Source organism: Eucalyptus grandis, chromosome 9, assembly GCF_016545825.1.
Source record: "Eucalyptus grandis isolate ANBG69807.140 chromosome 9, ASM1654582v1, whole genome shotgun sequence".
NCBI lineage: Eukaryota > Viridiplantae > Streptophyta > Magnoliopsida > Myrtales > Myrtaceae > Eucalyptus > Eucalyptus grandis.
Genome location: NC_052620.1, coordinates 14,418,131 through 14,440,885, shown reverse-complemented (window position 1 = coordinate 14,440,885; position 22,755 = coordinate 14,418,131). Strand labels below are relative to the sequence as shown.

At 40.0% G+C, this 22,755-nt stretch overlaps 2 protein-coding genes across 2 annotated transcripts; one reads left to right on the top strand and one right to left on the bottom strand.

Moving 5' to 3' along the window:
* The first annotated feature begins 531 nt into the window (after window positions 1-531).
* LOC104418364 (nodulation receptor kinase) lies at window positions 532-9,710 on the top strand. Its single transcript, XM_010029686.3, is given in 16 exon segments — window positions 532-1,005; window positions 1,509-2,040; window positions 4,255-4,715; window positions 4,814-4,964; window positions 5,143-5,214; window positions 5,326-5,394; window positions 5,502-5,573; window positions 5,686-5,757; window positions 5,854-6,026; window positions 6,255-6,481; window positions 6,601-6,727; window positions 6,800-6,868; window positions 7,748-7,906; window positions 7,909-7,936; window positions 8,175-8,307; window positions 9,153-9,710. Coding segments are annotated over 16 exon segments (2,787 nt in total). The 5' UTR covers window positions 532-911; the 3' UTR covers window positions 9,501-9,710.
* Window positions 9,711-11,675: 1,965 nt separating this feature from the next.
* On the bottom strand, window positions 11,676-12,877 carry LOC104418363 (protein BRICK 1). The gene is made up of 2 exons (XM_010029685.3): window positions 12,557-12,877; window positions 11,676-12,111 (listed from the first exon to the last, which is right to left on the bottom strand). Exons 1-2 carry the CDS (start codon window positions 12,687-12,689, stop codon window positions 11,987-11,989), a joined length of 258 nt encoding a protein of 85 aa, XP_010027987.1. The 5' UTR covers window positions 12,690-12,877; the 3' UTR covers window positions 11,676-11,986.
* Between the last annotated feature and the right edge of the window lie 9,878 nt (window positions 12,878-22,755).

Sequence of the window (22,755 nt, the reverse complement as noted above, 5' to 3'; positions counted from 1 at the left end):
ACAAAATTCTCATAAAAACTCGTGGAGAATTCCCGGGATATATATGAAGAATATAGGCAAATATGATAATTTTTATACCTATATATATTTATTTATTTTTATTTTTTATGAGGAGGCACCATTTTTCAAACCCTGACGTGCCAAAAGAAATAGAGCTTTCTGTGCATAGAATATTAACAAAGGCTCGAAAGTTGGAAGTCAGGCATTTCAAAGGAAAAATTCTAAACATCTAACACGGTTTTAACTAGTACAGAATTCTTTACTAAAAACATCTGGTTTCTTTCCTTGATGTTGTGTCGAAAGTAACAGACAAGAAGAGGGACGAGGACGAAAGGTTGGTCCGCCCAACCATTTCCCTCCAAGCTCTGTAAAATACCCACATGACTTCCCCGCCTCTACTCCAATGACGTCTCTACTCCAATGACACACCAATATTGGTCAATAAATTACACAATTATTAAAACCTTAGCATACGATTATTAATTTAGTGCATTCTGATTATTATAATTCTCTCTTTCTCTCTCATCTTCCTCCTTCCGTTCCTGCATTTCCAACATTTTGAAGTCAAACCCTTTTCATCAAGCTCCTTCCTCTCTCCATACTCCGGCCATATTCAATGCCGTTTTCATCAGGCGAGACAGTTCCGCCGTTGGAAGTCACAGGCCATGCTTGAACAATCTTTCTGGTGACCGGATCGATCGGTTTTTTGCCCTTTCGGATCTGGAAAATCAGGAAAAGTTTGTGAATTTGACCTGGCCCTCCAGGAATTCTAAGCAAGGGCAGGATTTGGATCATGGTGGAGTGATTGGATCATGTAGAACTTGATATGGAAAACTTGTTAGAGGTGAGGTGATCTTGGGTCATGAATCTGATGTTCCAATGGAGTGGTGGCTCATGCTTAGCGTAAGAGGATGATGGAGAGGTTGGGCACTTGGGGCCTGCGGTTGGTCAATCTTGCTGCCTTCTGCTTTCTCATACTTGTTCAATCAAGTTCTGCCCAAGACGGTGAGCTAACCTTTGTTTCCCCTTCACCTTTCTTATTTTTATTTAGTTTTGTAAGTTTTCAATTTTATGAAAAATCGCTGCTATAGAAAGTATTCATCCACATGAGAGTGCCAATGTTTCTGTTCTAGAATGAAAGTAGTCTTTCCTAGGTTATTCAGTACAGGCAATGTTGATTGCAGTCAAATGTCATGCGAAATGTCACTAAGTTGATATTACAGTACAAGCTCACGATTTGAGGTCGATTATTTTATAATCTGGTGGGTCGCTGGGAAGTTTCTGTGAAGAAATTGATCTGCTTGAGTTTTGGTTTTAATTAATCACTTATGATTAAGAATCTGATTATTGGCTCTAACCGATAAAGAGTTTAAGTATCTTGCTGCGAGGTTTTACTGATAAACAAGGATCCAAATAATTTCAAGACACAGATCTGCTCGTTTCATTTCCAATTCCAAACAACTTTAACTGAAATAAATTGGGCACGAATGTTTGCTCACTGGATGCAGGTTTTGTGAGCTTAAGCTGCTGTGCGCAACAAAACTCGACGACGGACACGAACGGGATCGTTTGGACGACTGACGACCTTTACTTCCCAGACAGGCAAACATGCCACGAAATATCTAGGCCGGTGGAGAACAGCGAGGGCAATTCTATCCGGACCTTCGACATAGGAGACCCGGGGAAGGTTTGCTACAGCTTAACGACCAAGCTTGATCAGGACTACCTTGTAAGGGGCAATTTTTCCTATGGAGACTCGTTGGCGCCGTCTTCGTTCGATATCTTGATCGGGGTCACCCCGATTGCTCAGGTGAGCTCGGCATCGAGCTCAGGGAACGAGTCAGCGGTGGAGGGAATTTTCCGGGCACGGAATGACCATGTGGACTTTTGCTTGTTGAAAACGGAAGGTGATCCATACATTTCACAGCTTGAGCTGAGGCCTTTGGACAGTGATTCAGATTATTACTTGAATGGAGATTCAGGTATCGTCCTGAAGTTGATAAAGAGGGTGAACCTGGGGAGTACTGGAGAAGACATCAGGTATGTTTATTCATGCATCTCATCCAATTTCGGCCCCAAATCAATCTCGACTGAATCATCCAAGACTTGAGGGTCTTAATGATTTTTTTTTTTTTAATATATTTAAAACAAGACAAAGTTAAGGGGATATAATAGCAAATTGCTCAATAAAGAACAATGAATCTCGATGCAATCAATAAGAGATGTGATTACGAAGCAATGAAGAATATTTTGAATGATGTAGATCTATTCAAAGAAGTGCGAGCACTTTTGAGTTGATTTACTCCGATCATGACAATCACTGAAATACAAATTACTAATTAGTGTGAAAGTTACATCGAATGGTTTATATCCTTACATTTTAATTCAAATGACACTAACATTATTTAAGGAAAAGAATTGCACGGGAAGTCCTATATTTTGTATACGGAGGGTTATCAAGTGCTAAACCTTTTAATTGTTTCAATTAAGTTCTAAAAATTCTCCAAAATAGTAATCAATTCCAGTCAATGGAAAAATACTTAAAACTGCATATGTCTCACTTAAAAAGTGCTGACATGGCATATTCAAATTACAATTTTCAGCATGATTTTAGGGTTTAATTGTATTTTTCGATAATGTTGATATTTTAATTGAATTAATTAAAAGGTTTAGGACTTGATTAAACTTTTTTTTTTTCCGTAAATGTTTATAACTTGACCGAATTAATTGAAATGTTAAGGACTCAATTGCATTCCGTATATAGAGTGTAGGACTTATGGTGCAATTTTCCTTGATTCGAGGGTTCATTAACTCTATTTATTTATCCTCTTAAAGTTAAATAATCCCAATCTACCTGACCGTATACCATGCAATATTCAATCATTCTCTTCCTACTAAACTTCTCCCTACGTTTTGACGCTATATTTTGGAAACACATTATAATTTAGTATAAAACATGTCTATGTACTTGTTAGTATAATTTGCATTTCATAAAAGATCTAAAGTCCGTTAAGTGAGGACTTACATTGACTTTAATGTGACTTCACTAGTAATCCCAATCTTAAGGTATAAAATTTGGTAGGGCTTTCTACTTTTTGGTACCACTCCCCTTGAATCTATCACACGGCAAATGTTACGTGACATTGAACCGTACCAAACATTTTAGCAAATCAAAAGTGATGGTTTCCAAAAGATTCAGCACAATGAAAAGTTCAAAGTGATTTTTTTTCCTTGGTTGAAAGCAGAAAAAAACTAAAGTAGGAGTGAAATTAGAAGTTCTTTAAAACCTAGAGGATATGCCAAAATTGTAGGAGCACATAATCTTTGCTTAAGTATTTGTAAATTCTTTTAGTGAGTAATGAGATTTCTTCTTTTCCGACAAAAAAGAAAACTAGTAAAAGAGAAAATGCATTTTTTTTTCTCATTTTCCCTTGTTGTATACTAAGGTCAACAAGATTCCTCCATGTCATGGTCCGTAATTGAGAGCTTTTCCATGACAATTCTGAGTCGACTAGGATTAGACAACGTGTAAGAGTGTATTTTCAGATAACATGGTAGTGTCTTTGCAATTTTAGGAAGATAAGACATTGTCCGTCCAATTTCCCTTTTTAGGGAGATGTTAGGGTTTCATATCTGTGACCATGTGAAACATAGGCTTCCAAAAGGACAACTATCCATGTCCGAAGTCTGAAAATGAAATGGTTCGACTTCCTAAGAAATCCATAAGAAGCGTGACGTTATTAATTTAATTTTTATCCGTCGGTATCTCTTAAAAGTTAGATCACAAGGAAATAACCTATTGTGAATGTCTTATCAACGAGGATGACTTGTCTTTGACTAATCTAGTGAGATAGGATTGACATGATGCCTCAAGAGCCCGTGATCGCAGCACAAATTATAGGAATCATTTTTTTTTTCTGGAACTAATATTCTCATTCATTTTCAAAGATATACATGAGAGAAACGATACAGTACAACTACAAATCAAGACAAATTCCAGACAACTTCAAAACAAAACAAGTGTTGTAGATTAGTCAAACTGGCAACAGTTTTGGAGCCAAAACTAAGGCTCCCTTATTTCCTTTCGTCACTGCACCACAGTGATTTAGTCAAATGCTACGAAAATTTGGTGGAGAATATTTGTCAGTAATCAGCTCTTGCTCATAGTAAATTCCAATCACATTTCCGTCGTTTCTTATTTCGTGTGGGCCAGTGTTCAAATGCACCACTTTTCTTCTTCTGCTTAATTTTCAGGTACCCCGATGATCCAAGTGACAGAATCTGGAAATCAGAAGCAGGAGCGATTGGTGAAATCATCCATGGCACCACAAATTTCAACACCACAAGAGTACCCATCAAAGTCCTTCAGACAGCAATGGCCAGTTCAGACCGATTGGTTCTTCTGAGCAGTGGCCTTGAAACACAACAATACAACTACACAATCTTCCTCTACTTTCTGGAGCTCAACAGCAGCGCTCGGGCTGGGGAAAGAGTGTTCGACATATACGTCAACAGTGAGAAGACATGGGATGGGTTTGACATACAGGGTAAAGGGTCTACCTACCGTGAAGTTGCCCTGAATGTGACGGCAAGGGGGTCTTTAAACTTGACACTGGTTAAGGTCTCCAATGAGTCTGTCGTATTCGGACCCATTTGCAATGCCTATGAGATACTGCAAGTGTACTCATGGTCCCAAGAAAGTGCGCAAGGAGATGGTAAGTTATAAGCAGAGTCGGTACTCTACTCCAGCTTGACATATTTGTTGACTCTTACGATGATATTTTTGTTCATGGGTTTGGCTTTGTCTCTTCAGTGGATGTGATGATGAATGTGAAAACGGAGCTTTGGCGGAGTAATAGTGAGAGTAAGGTTTTGTCGACTTGGTGGGGTGACCCATGCCTTCCGATTCCATGGCAAGGCCTGGTTTGTGACAACATTAGCGGCTCCTCGGTTGTGACCAAGATGTAAGTCTGCTTTTGGCTTCATCAAAAGATGTCTCCCTAACATGCTTGATGATCTGTTTGACGTTATTTTGTCGCCTCATACATTTCAAGTTGTTCTGGCATTTGAACAGGACATATGGAGCTTCTCCTTTCACTGACTCTCCTTACTGATACAAATTGTTATATGTGGTAATTTCAGACATCTTTCTTGGAAACATCTTAGCGGCTTGATTCCTCCCAGCATTACCACGCTAGTGCACTTGAATGAAGTGTAAGGATTAAGTCCCTCAATTCTTTCTGCTTCTTGTGTTCTCGTGTGATTGCTTTAAGTATGACATCTTTGTCCAAGCAGTTTAACATTTGCAGTTCTGATTCGTTCTAGGAATCTTAGCTACAATCTTTTTACTGGCCAAATTCCATCATTTCTAGCATCCTCCTCGTTGAGATCACTGTAAGTTATCTCTTAGGCTTGATATTATTTTCCTTTTCCTCAATAAGTTATTTTCTCCTAAAATTTGTGTGCCCATTGTTGACTGGCCGGTTAAAATTATCTATCAGAGACGTACGTGGAAATGACCTCACGGCTCCGATTCCAGAATCCCTCTTTTCGCAGCCAAATTTGACAACATTGTGAGTCCTTTCGTTCATTTTCCATCGTGATCTGATTCTTGTTTGATAAAATTCTGTCTTATTGGAGATCATATTGCCCTCAAGATATTACATGGAAACCCTGTTCTTCCAGATATTTCGGCTGCAATCCACATTTAATCAAAGCTTCTCCAGCTAGCCTCAACGACTTGAAACTGACCACAGAGTATGACTATTCTTCTCCTTAAAAACTGGCATTTGAAAGTATTGATGTTGCAGACAAAAGGATGAGATGGTTCCAATTGTTGGCCTGCTTGTACAGTTATGGAATATGCACAGGCGTGGAATCATCTAAATCCAAAAGGGAACTTGTCATCGTTGCAGCTGCAATTGGATCTGTCCTTATTATAGCTTTGGGGATCCTTATCTTTTGCCTTTACAGACGAAAGTTTGCATTCAAGAGATATGATATGAAGGGATACATAATAAAGAAAAGTGAGTTGCTTTTCTGATTTCCCCTTGTACTCAGTGCATTTGAATACTTAGTTTTGGAAATAGGAAAGAACTTGATTCATTCAATGTAGCAATCTTGTGGATTAGACTTTCTGGACTAGTTAATTAACTAATGTGTTGATTTCGACAAACATGTCAATTCAGTGTTTTTGGATCAGCTCTTCTTGTCAAGTTGATTGTTTTCTGAACGAGAATTAACTGAAATTGCAGATGCTGTGTCCTCAATACCCAGCAAAGAGGATTTGGTGTTGAAATCCATATGCATTCAGACATTTACTTTGCAGTGCATAGAGGCCGCTACCCAGAAATATAAGACTCTTATAGGTGAAGGGGGCTTTGGATCTGTGTTCCGTGGTACTCTGTATGATGGTCAAGAAGTTGCAGTAAAGGTTAGATCGGCCACCTCAACTCAAGGAACTCGCGAGTTTGAGAATGAGGTAATTTTCCGTGCTTTGTCCATCCAAACGGTGCAGGACTGATAGCAGTTGGAAAAACGATTACCATTTTGATGTGGATTGCATACAAGTCAAACTTCATTAAAAAATTGTTATTGCAGCTAAACCTTCTTTCGGCGATTAGACATGAAAATTTGGTCCCTCTGCTCGGTTTTTGTTGCGAGAATGACCAGCAAATCCTCGTCTATCCTTTCATGTCCAATGGCTCTCTGCAAGATCGCCTTTACGGTACTTCTCTTCAAAACTCTTTTGAATTGGTGACTCACATGCATAACTAACTATCAATAATCTTTTGGGCAGGTGAGGCCTCAAAGAGAAAGATCTTGGATTGGCCAACCCGACTTTCTATTGCTCTTGGAGCTGCAAGGGGTGAGAAACTCGGGAGGACTGTCCTCTTGTTAAGATTTTTCTTCTCTTTGTATTGGTCTTATGTTTGATTATCAGAATAAAGAACATAAGCTTATACGTCTAGAATAACTTGCTTTTGTACTTAAGATTGGTCCTAGATAGGAGTTTAACATAAACTCAAATCTTCATTAACCGATTAAACATTGCAAGGACACACCAGTTCTAAATTAAAATTGAATTGCCAAGAGTAAAAATTAAGGTTTACACACACTACAGCTTTTTTCAAACAACTGATCGTTCATTTTGGTATTGCTGGAAACATAGTCAATATTTGATACCATTGCTGCAATGTCTACGAACTTTATAAGCTACAGGAGGAATAACTGCGACTAAGGTTCTATAGACACTTAGACTCGAATTTAGTAATACTAAGGCCGTGTGGAAAACACGTGAGACTTGTAGGATTGTGCAGGGTATATCTTCATGAAGTTGGACCTTCTTTGCGTGACTCATATTAACAGTTGCAGTTATACATCAGTAAAGCTGGATGCCTGAAAAATATGTGAAAAGCTTGGACGTGTGGCCAAACTAACATGCAATCTTCTAGTAGTATAGTGCCTCGACATGCTCATTCCTGAAGAATTAGATGCGACCACCCAGTGAATGGTATCTGATACTGTTTAATACATTTTCCTATGGAATAACAAAGTGGCAGTACGGCAGCGATGATAATCCCAACAATCGGAACTGGCTCGTAGAATAAAATAGTATCTCATTGCTGATAAGGAAACGTGGGAAGAGAATTCCCCAGAAAATGAACGTGTTAACGTACTTTATTCGCGAATCTGTTCACAACCATCACCTCAAACAGTTGTTCCCTTGTTTCTTTTCCTGTCTCAGGTTTGACGCATCTCCACACTTTCGCCGGGCGTTGCGTCATCCACAGGGATGTCAAATCGAGCAATATACTCCTGGATCAAAGCATGAATGCCAAGGTTGCAGATTTTGGCTTCTCCAAGTATGCACCGCAAGAAGGGGATAGCGGTGCTTCTCTTGAAGTGAGGGGACTGCGGGGTACCTAGATCCAGAGTAAGCTCTCTTTTTCATTTCACTCTTTGGGTTAGGTTACGTTAGTTTTCCATCAACAAGAAGAGTCAGGACTGGTCATGATCAAATATCTTTGTGGGATGTCCTAGTGTGATCTTGACAGTCTGAACAAGAAGTGTCAAGCATGGATGCGTAGCGCATCATTTATCCATTTTAGGCATCACGTGGTAATGTCCTTACAGAAATTGATAGGCAGTATGTTGATGCTTGGATGATTCAGGTACTATTCAACCCAGCATTTATCAGCAAAAAGTGATGTCTTCAGCTTTGGTGTGGTTCTACTCGAAATCGTAAGTGGTCGAGAGCCTCTAAACATACACAGGCCGCGCAACGAATGGAGCTTGGTTGAATGGGTATGCTTTAAAACTTGAGATCTTGGTTGCTAGAAACTGAAAAACTTCATCTACTTTTTGCACATTAGCTTGAAAAATCTCTTCTAGCTCTGTTGTCAGCCCAAAGTATGCACAGTTGTTGCACCAAATCTTTTATTTGTGGAACGATGAATCAACAAAATTTGTAGAGCTGACAAAAGTAGAACCACTGTTTAACTTGATTATTCTGTTGGTTGAGGTTTAAATGCTGAATTTGACTCCATTTACACCCCCCTCTCTTTCTCTTTTCTGCTGCCAAAGTCTGTGCTGTGATTAAGAGCTATACTTCTCTTCTTTACATTTTCAGTCTTTCAGCTGCTGAACTCATCAGTTGAGATGAGGGTATGCATATTCAGAAGTCGAGAGCTTACAAGTTTCCTTATGTTTATATGCTAATCTCATAATGCTAGACTATCTACCCATTCCATCAGGTCAAATGTCGTTTTGTCCCCCATTGATTCAGTTAATGACCCCAAGAGAGTTCGTGTGGATGTTTGATCGTTCTGCTAATAGTTGCATGTTCATACTTGAGGCAGAGTTAATTAAATTCACGAAGTATTAGGAAAGCAAAGGTGTCTTTTCTCTTTTGGTTACATGATATGAGGAGGGGAAGTGCCGTTTTGGTGTGTAGCTCTAATGGGATCCGATGCGTCTTTTACTCTGAATCCAGTGGCCACGATATTGTCAAATTAATCTTATTACTTGCAAATGCATTTTAAATCGTCGGTCTAACTATTAATATCTCCTGGCTTCTTTCAAATCGTCAATATGTCAATGTTGTTCGTACCTCAATAATAACATGCTAACAGAATCACATTGTCATGCAGGCCAAACCTTACATAAGGGAACAAAAGATTGAGGAAATTGTGGATCCAAACTTAAAGGGAATGTACCATGCAGAGGCAATGTGGCGGGTGGTGGAAGTGGCGCTGGCCTGCATTGAGAACTACTCGGATTACAGGCCGAGCATGGCCAACATTGTGCGAGAGCTTGAGGATGCTCTGATCATAGAGAACAATGCCTCCGAATACATGAAGTCCATCGACAGCTTCGGCGGATCCAACCGATTCTCAATCATCATAGAGAAAAAGGCTGTTCTCTTCCCCACCCAGGAGCAAGCGGCAGAAGTGTCGCCTCTTAGTTCACAACCCTTGGCTCCTCCAGAACCTAGATAGAAATTTCGTAGCTGCTTAAAATTCATTCACAACCATGTAGAAGAGAAGCAGATGAAAACTGAAGGGTATGTCTCTCCATATTCATGTGCAGGGGAGAGTATTCAACCGACTCTCTTAAAGTCTAAGAAAGTTCACTTCAAGTACTTTGTCATGGATTAATTCCATTGCTTGTCAGTCTTTTGGTATAGCAATGAAGAATTTTTGCTGGAATTGTACTTCAGATCCAATTACCCATTATCCACCAATAAGATGACTGGACATAAACCGAAACGACCTATATCGGACGAATGTATTGTTAGGCTTTTTCTTAATCATGATGTAATAGATTCGTCACTGTGCACAGGACTCACGTTCACTCAAGTTGTCTTTCTTCTAGAATTTGTGAATTCTAGTGGTTTAACGGGTTTCAACTTAAGTTTCAAGTGATGGTTCTGGAAAGAAGACTGATGCTTACTCTTTTAGACCTATGGGCAAAAATTTTCAGGAGATCAGTTAAGGCTCACTTACACTCTCCATCGGAAGAATGTTAATAAGATCTAATGAATCATATTCCTTATCTTGATGTGGTACATTAGTCATACTATATTAGGATGTGATCCTGAAACCATTTCTCTGGCGATCTGCATTAAAACTCAAATGTTTGACAGATTCAACTTGTTGATGCTGCTATTTACAAACTAAAAAGGCCCATACATTACCAGCACATCGTCGTCCAGTCCCAAAGGATTCCTTCAAATGCTGAATTTAGACTGAGTACTCAATGAAATCCAGCCATTTTTAACAGCAATGGAACTGCAGACGTAAGTTTGCAATTTTTGCACGCTCCCTAAATTCAGTCTCTAATAGAGTTGACTATCTTACCATTGAAAACTGTTTCTTATGTGAAGAGCAACTTCTCATTCAGTATATGCTCATCATTGCATGTCAACAGTCCAATGAACCTACGCCTATCTAGCACATTTTTGTCTCCCCTTACTACGGTGAAAATTTGACCAGGTATTCACACACCACAGCCACGGTACCACTAACATATCGACCATTTCCAGAAAGAAGCCATGGCAGCCCATTAAACATGGTTCACATGACCGCATCTGCAATAGATAGTCCCATTTTCCGGCAGAATGCTTGCTGCATTTTCAACTTATAACTCTATCATACACTTGTGGACCGAATACAACTATCCTTCTTCATGACCAAATCCAATGGGTACATGTTCAGCAATCAGCAGAAGATCTAGAGAAAAACATCCCTAATCTCGACTGAAAAGCATATCCATTTGGTTGGCACAGATGTGCAAGCCATTATAGTTTAAACTGCAATTAGCCATCAAGTCCAACATGGCTATAGCCAGCTTATGGTTGAATCATAAAGGTAGAGCTCCAAATTCCTGAAGTGGATAAATAGACAATCAACAATTACAAACTTTTTGAAAATTTCTCGATCTGAAGCTCAAGGCAGAAGACAGTAGCAAATTCTGGAAAGAGAACAAAAGTTGCAAGTACAGGAAACAAATCAGAAGTGAAATTCAAAAGAGATGAAAAGTCAGTGTAGTTCCGTGCATGAGGGGGGCCCTGAGAGTTTACGGAGAATACAACTGTTATGGTACTGCTTACACCAGCTCTAATAATGCTTGCAGAAGTGATTTATCCAACCATGCAAATTCCTCATTTAGTTTGCACTTCAAAGACAGCAGTTACTCCTTTGAATGATGATGTGCCAAATCCTAAAAGGCATTCAACTTGAGATGTTGAAAAATCACATTCCAAGAGTAACATCATTTTCTGACCAATAAAAAAAAAAAAAAAGTAATACCGTGCTGCTTTTGTGTCTCTCAAAGTTTTGCCAAGGCAATTCATTGAGACCTCATATGAGTGTGAGATGGTTCAGAGTAATTCCATCGCAAGGCTATGATTAGAGTCTAGTAAGCACTTTTTGGCTGTAAAGGGAAAACTTAGCATCAAGTCTGTTTGGTCACCTATTGTTAGAACCCAAAACTGATCATGCATTATTAAAAAAGAATGACCACTTTGACAATAATAAGTTTCATCATCTTAATTTCGAGAACCGATAAAATTCAGTGACTGGTATCTTACAATAGAATTCCTTGACAAAGAAGGGAGAAAAAATCAGAAAACACATGGGTATGATGTGATTGCCCACAAGTGAATTGCTATAGAGGAAAAAGATATCAATGAGAACGGATCATACAAATGATGAATACTGTTCAGACAGAGAGAAGCAAGTCTCACAAAACAACATATCATAGAGTTGCTTAATAAACCAGAACATTACAAATGATTTTACAGTAGTCCTCCACAATTGCTTCCTACCAATGAGCTACAATCCCCAGTAACAACTTTTTACACCCATCAACTTGTATATCAAACTAAAAGCACCAAGCCAGTCCACTACTGTTCGGAGTGGGACACAAGACCCACGAATTTGCAGACAACAGAGAGCTCACAAGATGCCATCAGATAAGCTTCTCAAGTGTTAAAAAGGGCTGGATTCGCCGATGCAGTACCCACTTGGACTTCGAGCAGCTCAAGACGATGCTCCAAGAGATCGAGCTTCTCATTCAACGATGCCAACTTACTCTTGGTGGTGGCCTCTGTCGACGAATGCATAACCAAATTAGAGGAATATACACAAATTCCAACACCTAAGGATCTCGAAAAAGAAAACAACCCATCCACATCCTAATAAACCAATCCCATTCATTATTGTCAAATGACAAGGAAGGAAGGCGAACCCGAATCAACGCTCCTCCATCACCAGCTCAAATCAACAAACAATCTAGACATCACCAACCCAACAAAGCTGCTGCATTTCTTTGGTGCTAGCCCACGGAATCAACTTTCATCAAAGCATAGCCAATTCTAAAGCGGTTCAAACATCATCCCGCGGTCTCCCAAATCTACCCAGACCATGAAACCGAGCATCGTGCTGAAAATCAAACACTTACCCAGATCTCTTCACTAACAGGGCCGAATCAAGAACCGGCAAGAACCCTATAGTAAAGTTTCGAAATTTAAGCGGGAGACGGGGATGCGCACCGAATTGGACGAGGAAATCGAAGAGGCGGCGGACGTTGAGGGAGATGTGGGAGATGAACTCACGGTTCTCCCAGTCGGCTTGCACCGCGATGCCCACGTTCACCGCGTTCGTTATGCCTCCCGCTCTCGCCATCGGTGCTCCGGGGAATCGCGATCGGAGGCGGAGGAGGAGGAGGAGAGAGAGGCTGGGCGGGAAGATTCGGCGGGAGCGAGAGAGATGGCGACGGAGGTTGAGGATGGAGGGACGAAACGGGCGAGGGGATGATGTTCTTCCTTCGATTTTACGACTCACGAAGCTGATTCGGGCAGAGCAGAGAAGACAGTTGCAAAAAGTTACTTTTATGATAAAGGGTGAACTTGAAATCTTAAAACTTATCATATGAGAATGGAATAAAGTGTTAATATTTATAAAAATAATGTAATTAAATGTTAAGACTAATCAAATTGGTGTATTGAGACATTCTATCAACTCTAGCCAATTTAGCAAATTTGTTCAAATACTTTTATGTGGCTTTATTTAAAATTTGAAAATGAAATATAAAGCTAAAATTTACTTGGGTCAAAATATGATTTTAATGATACAAATAGTTTTTGAACTTTGGCAAAATATGCAATGTTTTAATATAGTCCTTGAGCTTTTGATATATGTTTTATTTAGTTTTTGAATTATATGAAAATGTTCAATGTAATCATTGATCTTGAATTAATGGAAATGACTATATTAAATATTTTTATATAATTTATGGACTATATTAAATATATATAAAAAGTTTAATGAATAAATTGATTAGGGATAAAGACTATATTGAATATTAAGTTAAAATTCATGGACCGCATTTTAATTTTAGGGACCATTTGTGTCATTATTCCTATGATTCTAGTACAATTTTTATCTTAAGTTAAATTAAAAATAACTATTTAAAAAAAAAGAGGACAAGAGTGAGAAACCGATGGCAAGGGTCGTCGGCCACTTGTTGGGGACCGGTCATCCCCACTCTTGTTAACCCTTCCTAACAATGGTGAGGCAGTGGTGACGAGGGTTGGTTTCTCACTCCTCTCTCTCTCTCTTTTCTCTAAGAAATTTAGCTTTTTTTTTTTTTAAAAAATAATTTAAAAGGAAAAAGTTAGAAAATATGTCAAACTATGCTAATCGTAGCACATTTACTTTGAACTTTTATTTTTGCATAAAAAACCTATAATTATGTCCACTGTAATACATTTACCTGAATGTATTCATGTGACACATTTACCCTCATGATTTTTTAGTCAAGACAACATTGTTTTTACCATGTCAACACTATTTACTTCCCAGTATCCATGTAGGTAGATTTTTAATAGTTCTCATTGACCGAATGTTAATAGAAGGTAAATATGTTATATGGATACAAGTTTAAGATATAAGTTTAGGTAAATAGGTCACTATGAACATAGTTTAGGTTTTTGGTGGTTTTTACCAAATTTAAATAAAAATTTGTATAAAATATCAAATTTGGACTAAAAGGATGTCGTTTAAGCCATGTTATTGCAACGTGGAAAGAAAAAATATTCAAAAAAAGCCAAGTATTTTTCGTTAGCTAATTTGAATGGAGTTAAAGAAATGACTCAATTGCACGGATTTAACAAGTTTTAGAATTTAATTATTTTTTTTTTTTTTCAAATTTTATGACTCAATTGTACTCTAATGATAAGTTTTCTTTTAGTGTACTTATCCCAAAAGTTCATTTAGTTTTCTTTTTCCTAATGGTAATAATACAAGAAATGAAAACCCAAAAAGTCACTTTGGGCAAAATTGTTCATGCAATAGATATTTTCATCATACTTTAACGTATTCTAATTTTGAGACACTACATTTGTTCATTCATTCAATTGGTAATCACGTGTGCCTGTGTTACAGGTTTCATTCTCGGTCTGCTCTTTCCATGAAATATTGGTGTTCCTATGATGTGCTTAGGACAAAAAGATAAACTGAGATGATTTCTCTTTTTGTTTTTGGAAAAATATGTGAATTCAACTGGAATGGTGAGTACGTCCATCGAATGAATTAGAAGACAAAGCCAGGGAGACATAATTGAAATGCCTGTAGCTCATCCTGAAAATGAATGGCTCACCGGTCTCCCTAGTTATCTTGCCTCCATCTGAAGATAATTCCTCTACCAAAAGACGCCGTTAAGATCTAGCTATGTTTCCACCACAACTACAACTTTTGGATGCATAGAAATGAAGGATGCTAGGCCTTTTGTTAAGTATGTCATTGGATATTAGGGGTGTACATGGTTCGGGCGGACGGTTCTTGACTTAGAACCCAAACCTTGAAAAATTGGGAACCCGGAACCACCCGCTAAGGACCGGTTCCCGAAAATTGTCCGGAACCGCCCGCTGTAGGACCGCCCGGTCCGGTATCTATCTATGGAACTAGTCTCACCAACAATAATATTATTTTTAAAATCCCGTTGTGAATACTCTTCCCCACTAACCCTAGCCTGAGGGGGTTCATAGGTTTTTTGAAAGCTCCAATCTTGGCATGAAATAACTTTGGTTTTTGACCAAAATTGCTGGTTTTTCGCCTGACCTATTCTCCTCCTCCTCCTCCTTCGCGTGCTTGCTTTTTGCCCACTAACTACTCGGTGTTTTGTCAAGGTGTGCGCTTTGGACTTTTCAGCTTCAGGATCAGGACCTCTCCATTTGGTTTGACTAGCATGATATTAGATTAGCCACTTTAATTAATTTTTTAATTATTTGATTTGGGTTAATTATTTAATTTGGGTTTGTTAAATAGTCATTTCAATTTTTTTAATATTAAAAATTAATATATTATCATAATATAATCAGTCCGGTCTGAGTGGGCGGGTGGACGGATCCACCCATGGAATCAGGAACTGGACTGGTACCCAGTGGTTCCCACAAATTGGAACTGGGAACCAGATCGGTTCCCTCAAGAACCACCGGTTTCAGGTGGTTCCGGTCTGGTTTCGAGCGGTCCAGGTGGGTCCCAGTTCTTTTGCACACCCCTACTAGATATGGAATATCTACCTTTCTTTTGCCGTGATGAATGGCACCCCTTTGGTCTTTTGCTCAACCATTTCACCAGTAGAATTTCTATGGTTCTGCTCCGCATTCTCAATGGAGAGTAGCTAACATTATATTTGAATCTCACTGGTTTTTGCCTCCTACTAGATCAGAGGCTTAAGTGCAGATTCAAGTTGGTCTTGATGACATAGCCAAACTCTTTTTGTCACAGATAGGGTCATTTGGAAGTTAACTACCTTTGGATGCTTCAGGGGTGGGAGTGCACGGAATGCTTCAAAAGTCAAGGATTAAGAGTGCCTTGGCGTTAACTTGTTTGGTTGAACCCATGTACACCAAGGCATTGGTTTATTACATGGTTTCCAACGCCCAATAGATTAATTGAGTGGAACTTGCCTGATTCTCCCATTTGCTGTCTGCACAACTCACCTTTGGAGGATAGCAATCGCTTGATTTAGGTATATGTCCCTTCTCTACTCAAGTTCGGACTATGGTATTGCAGCTTCACCGAGTAGCAAGAGGGATTGGTGACTGGAAATGTGAAGTTGATTGGGTTGTGGCTAACTTCAAAGGTAAAGCTCTCTCCTGTCTTTTGTTCAAACACTCTTCAATTGCTTGCTTTCATTTATTTCAGTCGGCGTGCTACGAATGGTTATTTGCATTCACCTACTGCTACTTCTATTAGCGCTGCTGACATTGGTTTCTTAAATCAAGAAAACTGTGCAAAGTCGATTGGATAAATGTCCTCGATAAGTGGAAAATAAAGTTGTGGAATTTTCAGTTTATTTTATTGAACTATGCATGAGATGACTATCTATAATAACATAATATTACAATAAATCAAAATAATGAGATTATGATTTGAGAGATCCGACGGATAATGCAATCAAACTGATACTTGGAATAATACTTTAAATCAAACTACTATAGTAACATAATGTTACAATAAATCAGAATAGTGAGATTATGATGTAAGAGATCTGATGGATACTCCAATTAGATAGATACTCAGAATAATACTTGGAATTAGACAAATACTTAGAATAATAATCAGAATGGGGTTGAATATCAAAATATATTTCTAACATCCCCCTCAAACTCAAGGTGACATGAAATAAGTCAACTAGAGTTCGGAGAAAAGATCTTGAAAATGTTTTGGTGGATGTGCCTTCGTAAATACATCGGCAATTTGATTAACCAATGAAGTGGAGATAAGACGAATGGTGTCTTGATGTGCTTGAAAACATATAAAATGACAATCTTTCTCAATATGCTTAGTGCGTTCATGACAAACATCATTATGTGCCATTTAGATGGCACTATGATTATCACAATAAAGTATCGTTCCACCGTTATGATGGAAAGCCCATATCCTCTAATAACTATCACAATCATAATAATTTTGTTGTTTTATCAGCAAAAGCATGATGTTCTACTTTTGTACTAGATTGAGCAACAACAATTTGTTTCTTACTATGCCATTAGATCATTGAGTTACCTAGAAAGAAGTAGTAGCCAGTGGTGGAGCGACGATTAAGAGGTCTCTAGCCTAATCAGAATAGAATGTGAAACCATGAAATAAAATGCCCTTACCATAGCGAAGAATGTGAAGAACGGCAACAATATGAGTGGTTTGCGGTGCAGTCATGAATTGACTAACAATGTGAATGACATAGGCTATGTCTAGACGAGTCACAATGAGGTACACAAGATTGCTAATTAGCTATCTATAGAGAGTAGGATTTGGAGAAGAGTCCCATCTTTGTTGTTAAATTTGGCATTAGTCTCAATAGGAGTTGCATTGGTCTTGTTATTAGTAAGTTTCGCTCAAGAAAGATGATCAGTGGCATATTTAACTTGAGAAAGATAATATCTAGAGGAATCTGAAGTAACCTTGAAGGCTAGAAAATGATTGAGTTGGCCAAGATCTTTCATTTCAAACTATTGATTGAGATTCTGCTAGAGCATTGTAATGTCTATATAGTCATTGCCAGTGATAACCATGTTGTCTACATATAAAAGTATAGGATATACCCTTGAGACATTCGCTGAACAAATAAAGCACTATCATGGGGATTAGATCTAAATCCAAGGCATTCCATGGTAGAGCTATATTGAGTACCACACAAAGGAGCCTACTTCAATCCACCGAGCAGTCCATCACACTGGTTACAAGGATCAATTTAGCAATAGCGCCACTAGGAGCAAGCCTTACAAGGCACTCGCAGGAGCAAAAATGGAAGGGTCCAAATCCTAGCAGCATTTAATCCTCCTATTCTTATAAGTATCAGCCACATTACTAAAAGTCAAGGCTTTATCCTTGACGATCTTGATGAGATGGTTCTTCAAGGTTGGGATTGCCACCGTCTACTCTCTGAAGAGGATGCTATTTCTCTTTTTCCAAATCAAATGGCATAAATCACCCAAGGAGAATCTAGCAATGCATTGATAAAATTCTTACTAGCAAGGAAGTTTAATGCCAATGGAGGTTATCCGACCAAGACCTATTCCGCCACGGAAGGTTGCATCTCGCAGCCTAAAAAAAGCCAAGCTAGAAGTGATGTGACAACCAAAGAACAAATGGTCCATAGAATTAGGTTTGGTATTGCAAAAATCATATACTGCATTGTCAATTCTTCCATTGGAAAAAGAACCTAGGTGGAAAGTCGGTTCTTCGCCATAAGCCAAAGGTTGAACTGATATCACGGTATGATAGCCTTGTTCCATATAAGCATGGCTCAGGACACCTTGGCTTTCTTCCGTCTAATGGTCTCCCAAGTGGTAGCAATTGAGAATAATCCAGACGATTTCCCCAACCAGCAAAAGCGGTCCGCGCTCTGAGAGAGAATAAGCAGGGGAATCTCCTAAGACTCCAATGTGGCCTTTACCGCCTGGCTGGCATTCGAGAAAAGGTCCGCCACCATCGCCTGCCTAGACAACCCTGAGCTATAGATGAGAGTGTCTGAAAATCACAAGTTAAGGGACCTCTAGGGTGCCAATGGTCAAACCATAGCGAAACCGTGAGGCCGTCCCCAATCGTCCAACGGAATAGATGCCATAAATCGTCCCTAAGCTGAAGAATCTTCTTCCAAGCCCATGAGCAAAGGGTTGGCTTCTTGGCAATCCAAAACTTCTTCCTTTTTAAGAATGAAGAATGGATCCATTTGCACCAAAGGGATTCCTTGTCAGTGAATAGGATCCATATATGCTTTAGCATGGCTGCCGTATTACAATCCCGTAACCTTCGGATGCCAAGTCCTCCTTCCTCTTTCGGGAGACAAACATCCTCCTAGGATACTTTTGCTCCGCCTCTACCAAGACCCGCACCTTTCCATAGGAACTATCTCAAAATTTGTTCAGTACGGTCCAAGATAGCTCTAGGAGTATAAAAACACTAGCCCAATAGGCTTGTATAGAGTGGAGGACTGACCTTATGATTTGCAACCTACTAGCGAATGATAAGAATCGTTGAGCCCACGATTGCACCCTAGCAGTGATGTGACTGACGAGGGAGAAACAGTCTACTTTACCAAGCCTCGAGGTGATGATAGGAACTCCCAAATATCGAACCGGTAGAGTCCCAATGTGGAAACCAAGTGCAAGGGCAATTTGGTTTCAAGATGAGACGGTCCCTCCAGCGAGGAATACTTTGCTCTTGTCATTGTTTGGCCTCAGTCCACTCCAATCCGAGAAGGTGTCAAGACCTTCCTTGAGGAGAGCAACCGATGCCATATCCGCTTCACAAAAAAGGAAGACATCATCAACAAAGAAAATGTGAGATAAAGACGAACCTTCATCTCCAGAAGTTTTTGAACTCCGGTTGCCTCGAAAGCTTATATAACATCCTCGAGAAAACCTCCATCACCAATGTAAATAGGTACGGAGATATAGGGTCCCCTTGCCTCAAACCGTGACCACTAGGAAAGAAGTCGTGAAGTTCCCTATTTAAAGTAATAGAGAATTTGGCCATCCACACAAAGGTCATAATAAGCTGAGTCAAATGGTCAGGAAAACCAAAAGCATGAAGAACCAGCTCCAAGAAATCCCAATCGATAGTGTCATAGGCCTTTTGGAAGTCCACCTTGATTGCACACTTGGGTGAATATGGGTTGAGGTGGAAACCAGAGAATAGTTCTTAGGCCATGAGGATGTTGTCTCTAATCCGTTGACCTTTGATAAAAGCGCTATGAGGAGGACTTATGATCTCTTGGAGCATGGCCGCCACCCTATTAGCCAACACCTTAGTAATGCATTTATAGATTGTATTACAACAAGCAATAGGCCTATAGTTAGAAAGCGTTGATGCATTGGGTTTTTGTGGGATCAAAACCAATAAAGTATTGTTTATCTCCCTTAACAACCTTCAAAAGATAAAGAAATCTTTCACCGCTTCAATAACCGACGGCCTACCACCTCCCAATTAAGTTTTAAAAAAATCTACATTAAATCCATTCCGGCCCATGTGCCTTTCCTTGAGCTAAGGAACATGGTGTCTTTATCTCTAAATTAGACACCGGCCAAGACAAGGATCTAACCTGGTCTTCATTCAATTGATGTTGAATGACTGCCTAGATATCCTGGACCGACGGCCTCACAGGTGGACCACGTGGCGCCAACAACTCTTGGTAATAGGTAACAAACAACTGCTGTACCAAAAGATGATCCAAGACTAGGGTACTAGCAGTATCCTTGACCAAGAGAATTCTATTTCCCAGCTGTCTTCTATTGACCGAATGATGAAAGAATTTCATATTCCGATCACCTTCTTCAAGCCATCTAATTTTGGATTTTTGCCTAAAAAAGGATTCCTTTGAATGCACATATCCATGAGGGCTCGCCGCTGATTCCTCTCCAAATCTATGAGAAACCCGTTGGTTAGGGTCATGATGGAGATCAACTTGAGTGGCCCGAAGTGCTTGCCTCGCTTTAGCTGGCCTGGCCAGATATTAGAAAATGAGTTCCTATTTAGTTGCTTAAGGCGGCCTTTGAGGACCTTCAACTTGTAGACCGGCCTATACATTGGGGTCCCCTCGCCTGGATTTGCCCAAGCTTGAGCGACAATCGAATGGAGAATAGGATTCAAGATCCTAACAACCATAGGGGTGTGGTCAGAAATGCCGGGCTCAAGAAAGGAAGCTTTTGAGAAGGAGAACTCCTAACTCCACTTTGAATTCACAAGGACCCTATCAATCTTCCTTTGTTTCTGAGAGGACTTAAAAGACGTTGCCCAGGTAAAGTGAAATCCAACATACCTCAAATAAACTAGATCAGTCTGATTCAAACACTTACTAAACTCATCGAAATAAGGGATCTAGGCGCTAGAGCCACCTATACGGTCAGAAGGATTCTTAATAACATTAAAATCTCTCACTACCAGCCAAGCTGAGTTTTGAAGGAGGAGGTCAAATGGATAAGGTCCGTCTAGAGTAAGTAACGGGAGATGAAAGTATGCTCGCCATAAATAACCGAGACGCAATAGTCCAGATTAGAAGTAAGACACCTTAACCTCCCATGATTTGTCTGAGCATTAACCGCGAAGACATCAAAACTAACCAAAGAAGGGTCCCACCCGACCCAGATTCTCCCCTGGGGGGAGTTCATGGGAGGTTAAGGTGTCTTATAAACAAAGAGGAGATGGATTGGAAAAGAGCTTCCGGTACTTTAGTCTCCAAAAGTCCAACAAAACTCAGCCTATTTGAGGATACTAAGTTTCGGGCCTTAGCCTTGATGGGGTTGACTAGGCCCCTTATATTCCATATACCTATGTACATAAAACAAAAAGACAAACGTAAGCCTACCTTCTTTTGCTCAACCGCCGCCGGCTAGTCAATGCCTTTGGCGGATCAATAGGGGTTGGAACAGGGTAGGGAGTTTGAGCCTTCTACTGAATGGGAATAGGATCGGGGGAAGGGATGGATGATTGTCCTGTTGCGAATCAGCCATCCTCCTTGCAAGAATCATGCTCAGGGGCTGAGGGTGCTCCAAACCTTCCTCTTCATAACTACATATCTGACTTGCAACATCAAAAGCATCTAGCTCATCATTTGAGCTTGAGGACGCGGTAGAGGAAGTAGATCCTTCCTTACTGACCTTGTTGCTCGGTATAGAAGGAGAGAGGATTCCACCGCCCTTAGGATGGGCTTTCTTATCCTTCTAGGAAGGCCGAGCTAGACCAGCAGTCCTCTTCGTCAAAGAGGGCTTCCTTAACTTCGTGATCTAGCCCTCCTCTCTTGGTATCTTTGGACATTCTTTAGCCTTTAATGGCTACTTCTTTTTCCTTCCTTTGACCTAGATCTAGTCAACCTCCGAGGTCCCTAGAACAACATACGACACTAGGATAGGGACCTGATCCTTCTCATGGACAATAGCACTTTTTCAAGCAGGACTTTCTCAAGCAGGGGGTTGTTGAGGAACTTTCTCTTGCCTAGTTGTGCTTGTTGGGGCCACATACTTGTGTCCAAAGGTGCCACAAATCAGGCACAACATTGGTCTCCACTCATACTCAATGGCATGGTCCAAGACTCACCGTTTAGGACTGCATCTACTGAGTTGCATCGATGATGCAAAGCCAAGATCTCCACACACACCCTGGCGTATGAGATCATCTTCATCTATTTTGTGCGGAGGTCGACAAACAAAGGTTTCCCCACTGCACTCGTAATATCACCAATCCCAGGTGTCGACCAAAAAGCATAGGGGATGTTCTTGAGCCTTACCCACACAGCAACTAAGGTCTGGTTGTCTTTCTTAAGCTCCAACATAGGATGCCATTGCTGAAGAATCAGCGGCACTCGAGCTCTGTGATCAGCCCATCATCAACAATCTTCCTATGAAACTCTCTATTAGGGATATGGAAGAAATAGAATCCTTGGTCATTGGCCATCACCTCAACCAATTTCTATCCCCACTCATGCTTTAGGGCACTTTCAATCATCTTGAAAGGAAGTTTCTTCCCCACATAATAACCAACAAGACACTCATGCCACTTCGGGTCCATGGCCTCAAGTATTTCCTTAAACAAGGTAACAACATGTTTATTATTTACATAGGTTGGTGGCACATAGGCTAATCCGTAGCCCTTTGCAGCCAGCTTAGCAACATTGGCCCAAGAGCGGGCAGGAGGAGGCTTTGAGCCATTTCCTTGCTGGTTCTTGGAATGAGCCCTATTGGACGAG

What these genes read in the sequence shown, in the direction of transcription:
- LOC104418363 (XM_010029685.3), bottom strand. Translation starts at nt 12,689, where the DNA reads ATGGCGAGAGCGGGAGGCATAACGAACGCGGTGAACGTGGGCATCGCG. An exon ending in CGATTTCCTCGTCCAATTCG is followed by an intron (nt 12,112 to 12,556) that starts GTGCGCATCCCC and finishes ATTCGTCGACAG; the next exon opens with AGGCCACCACCAAGAGTAAG.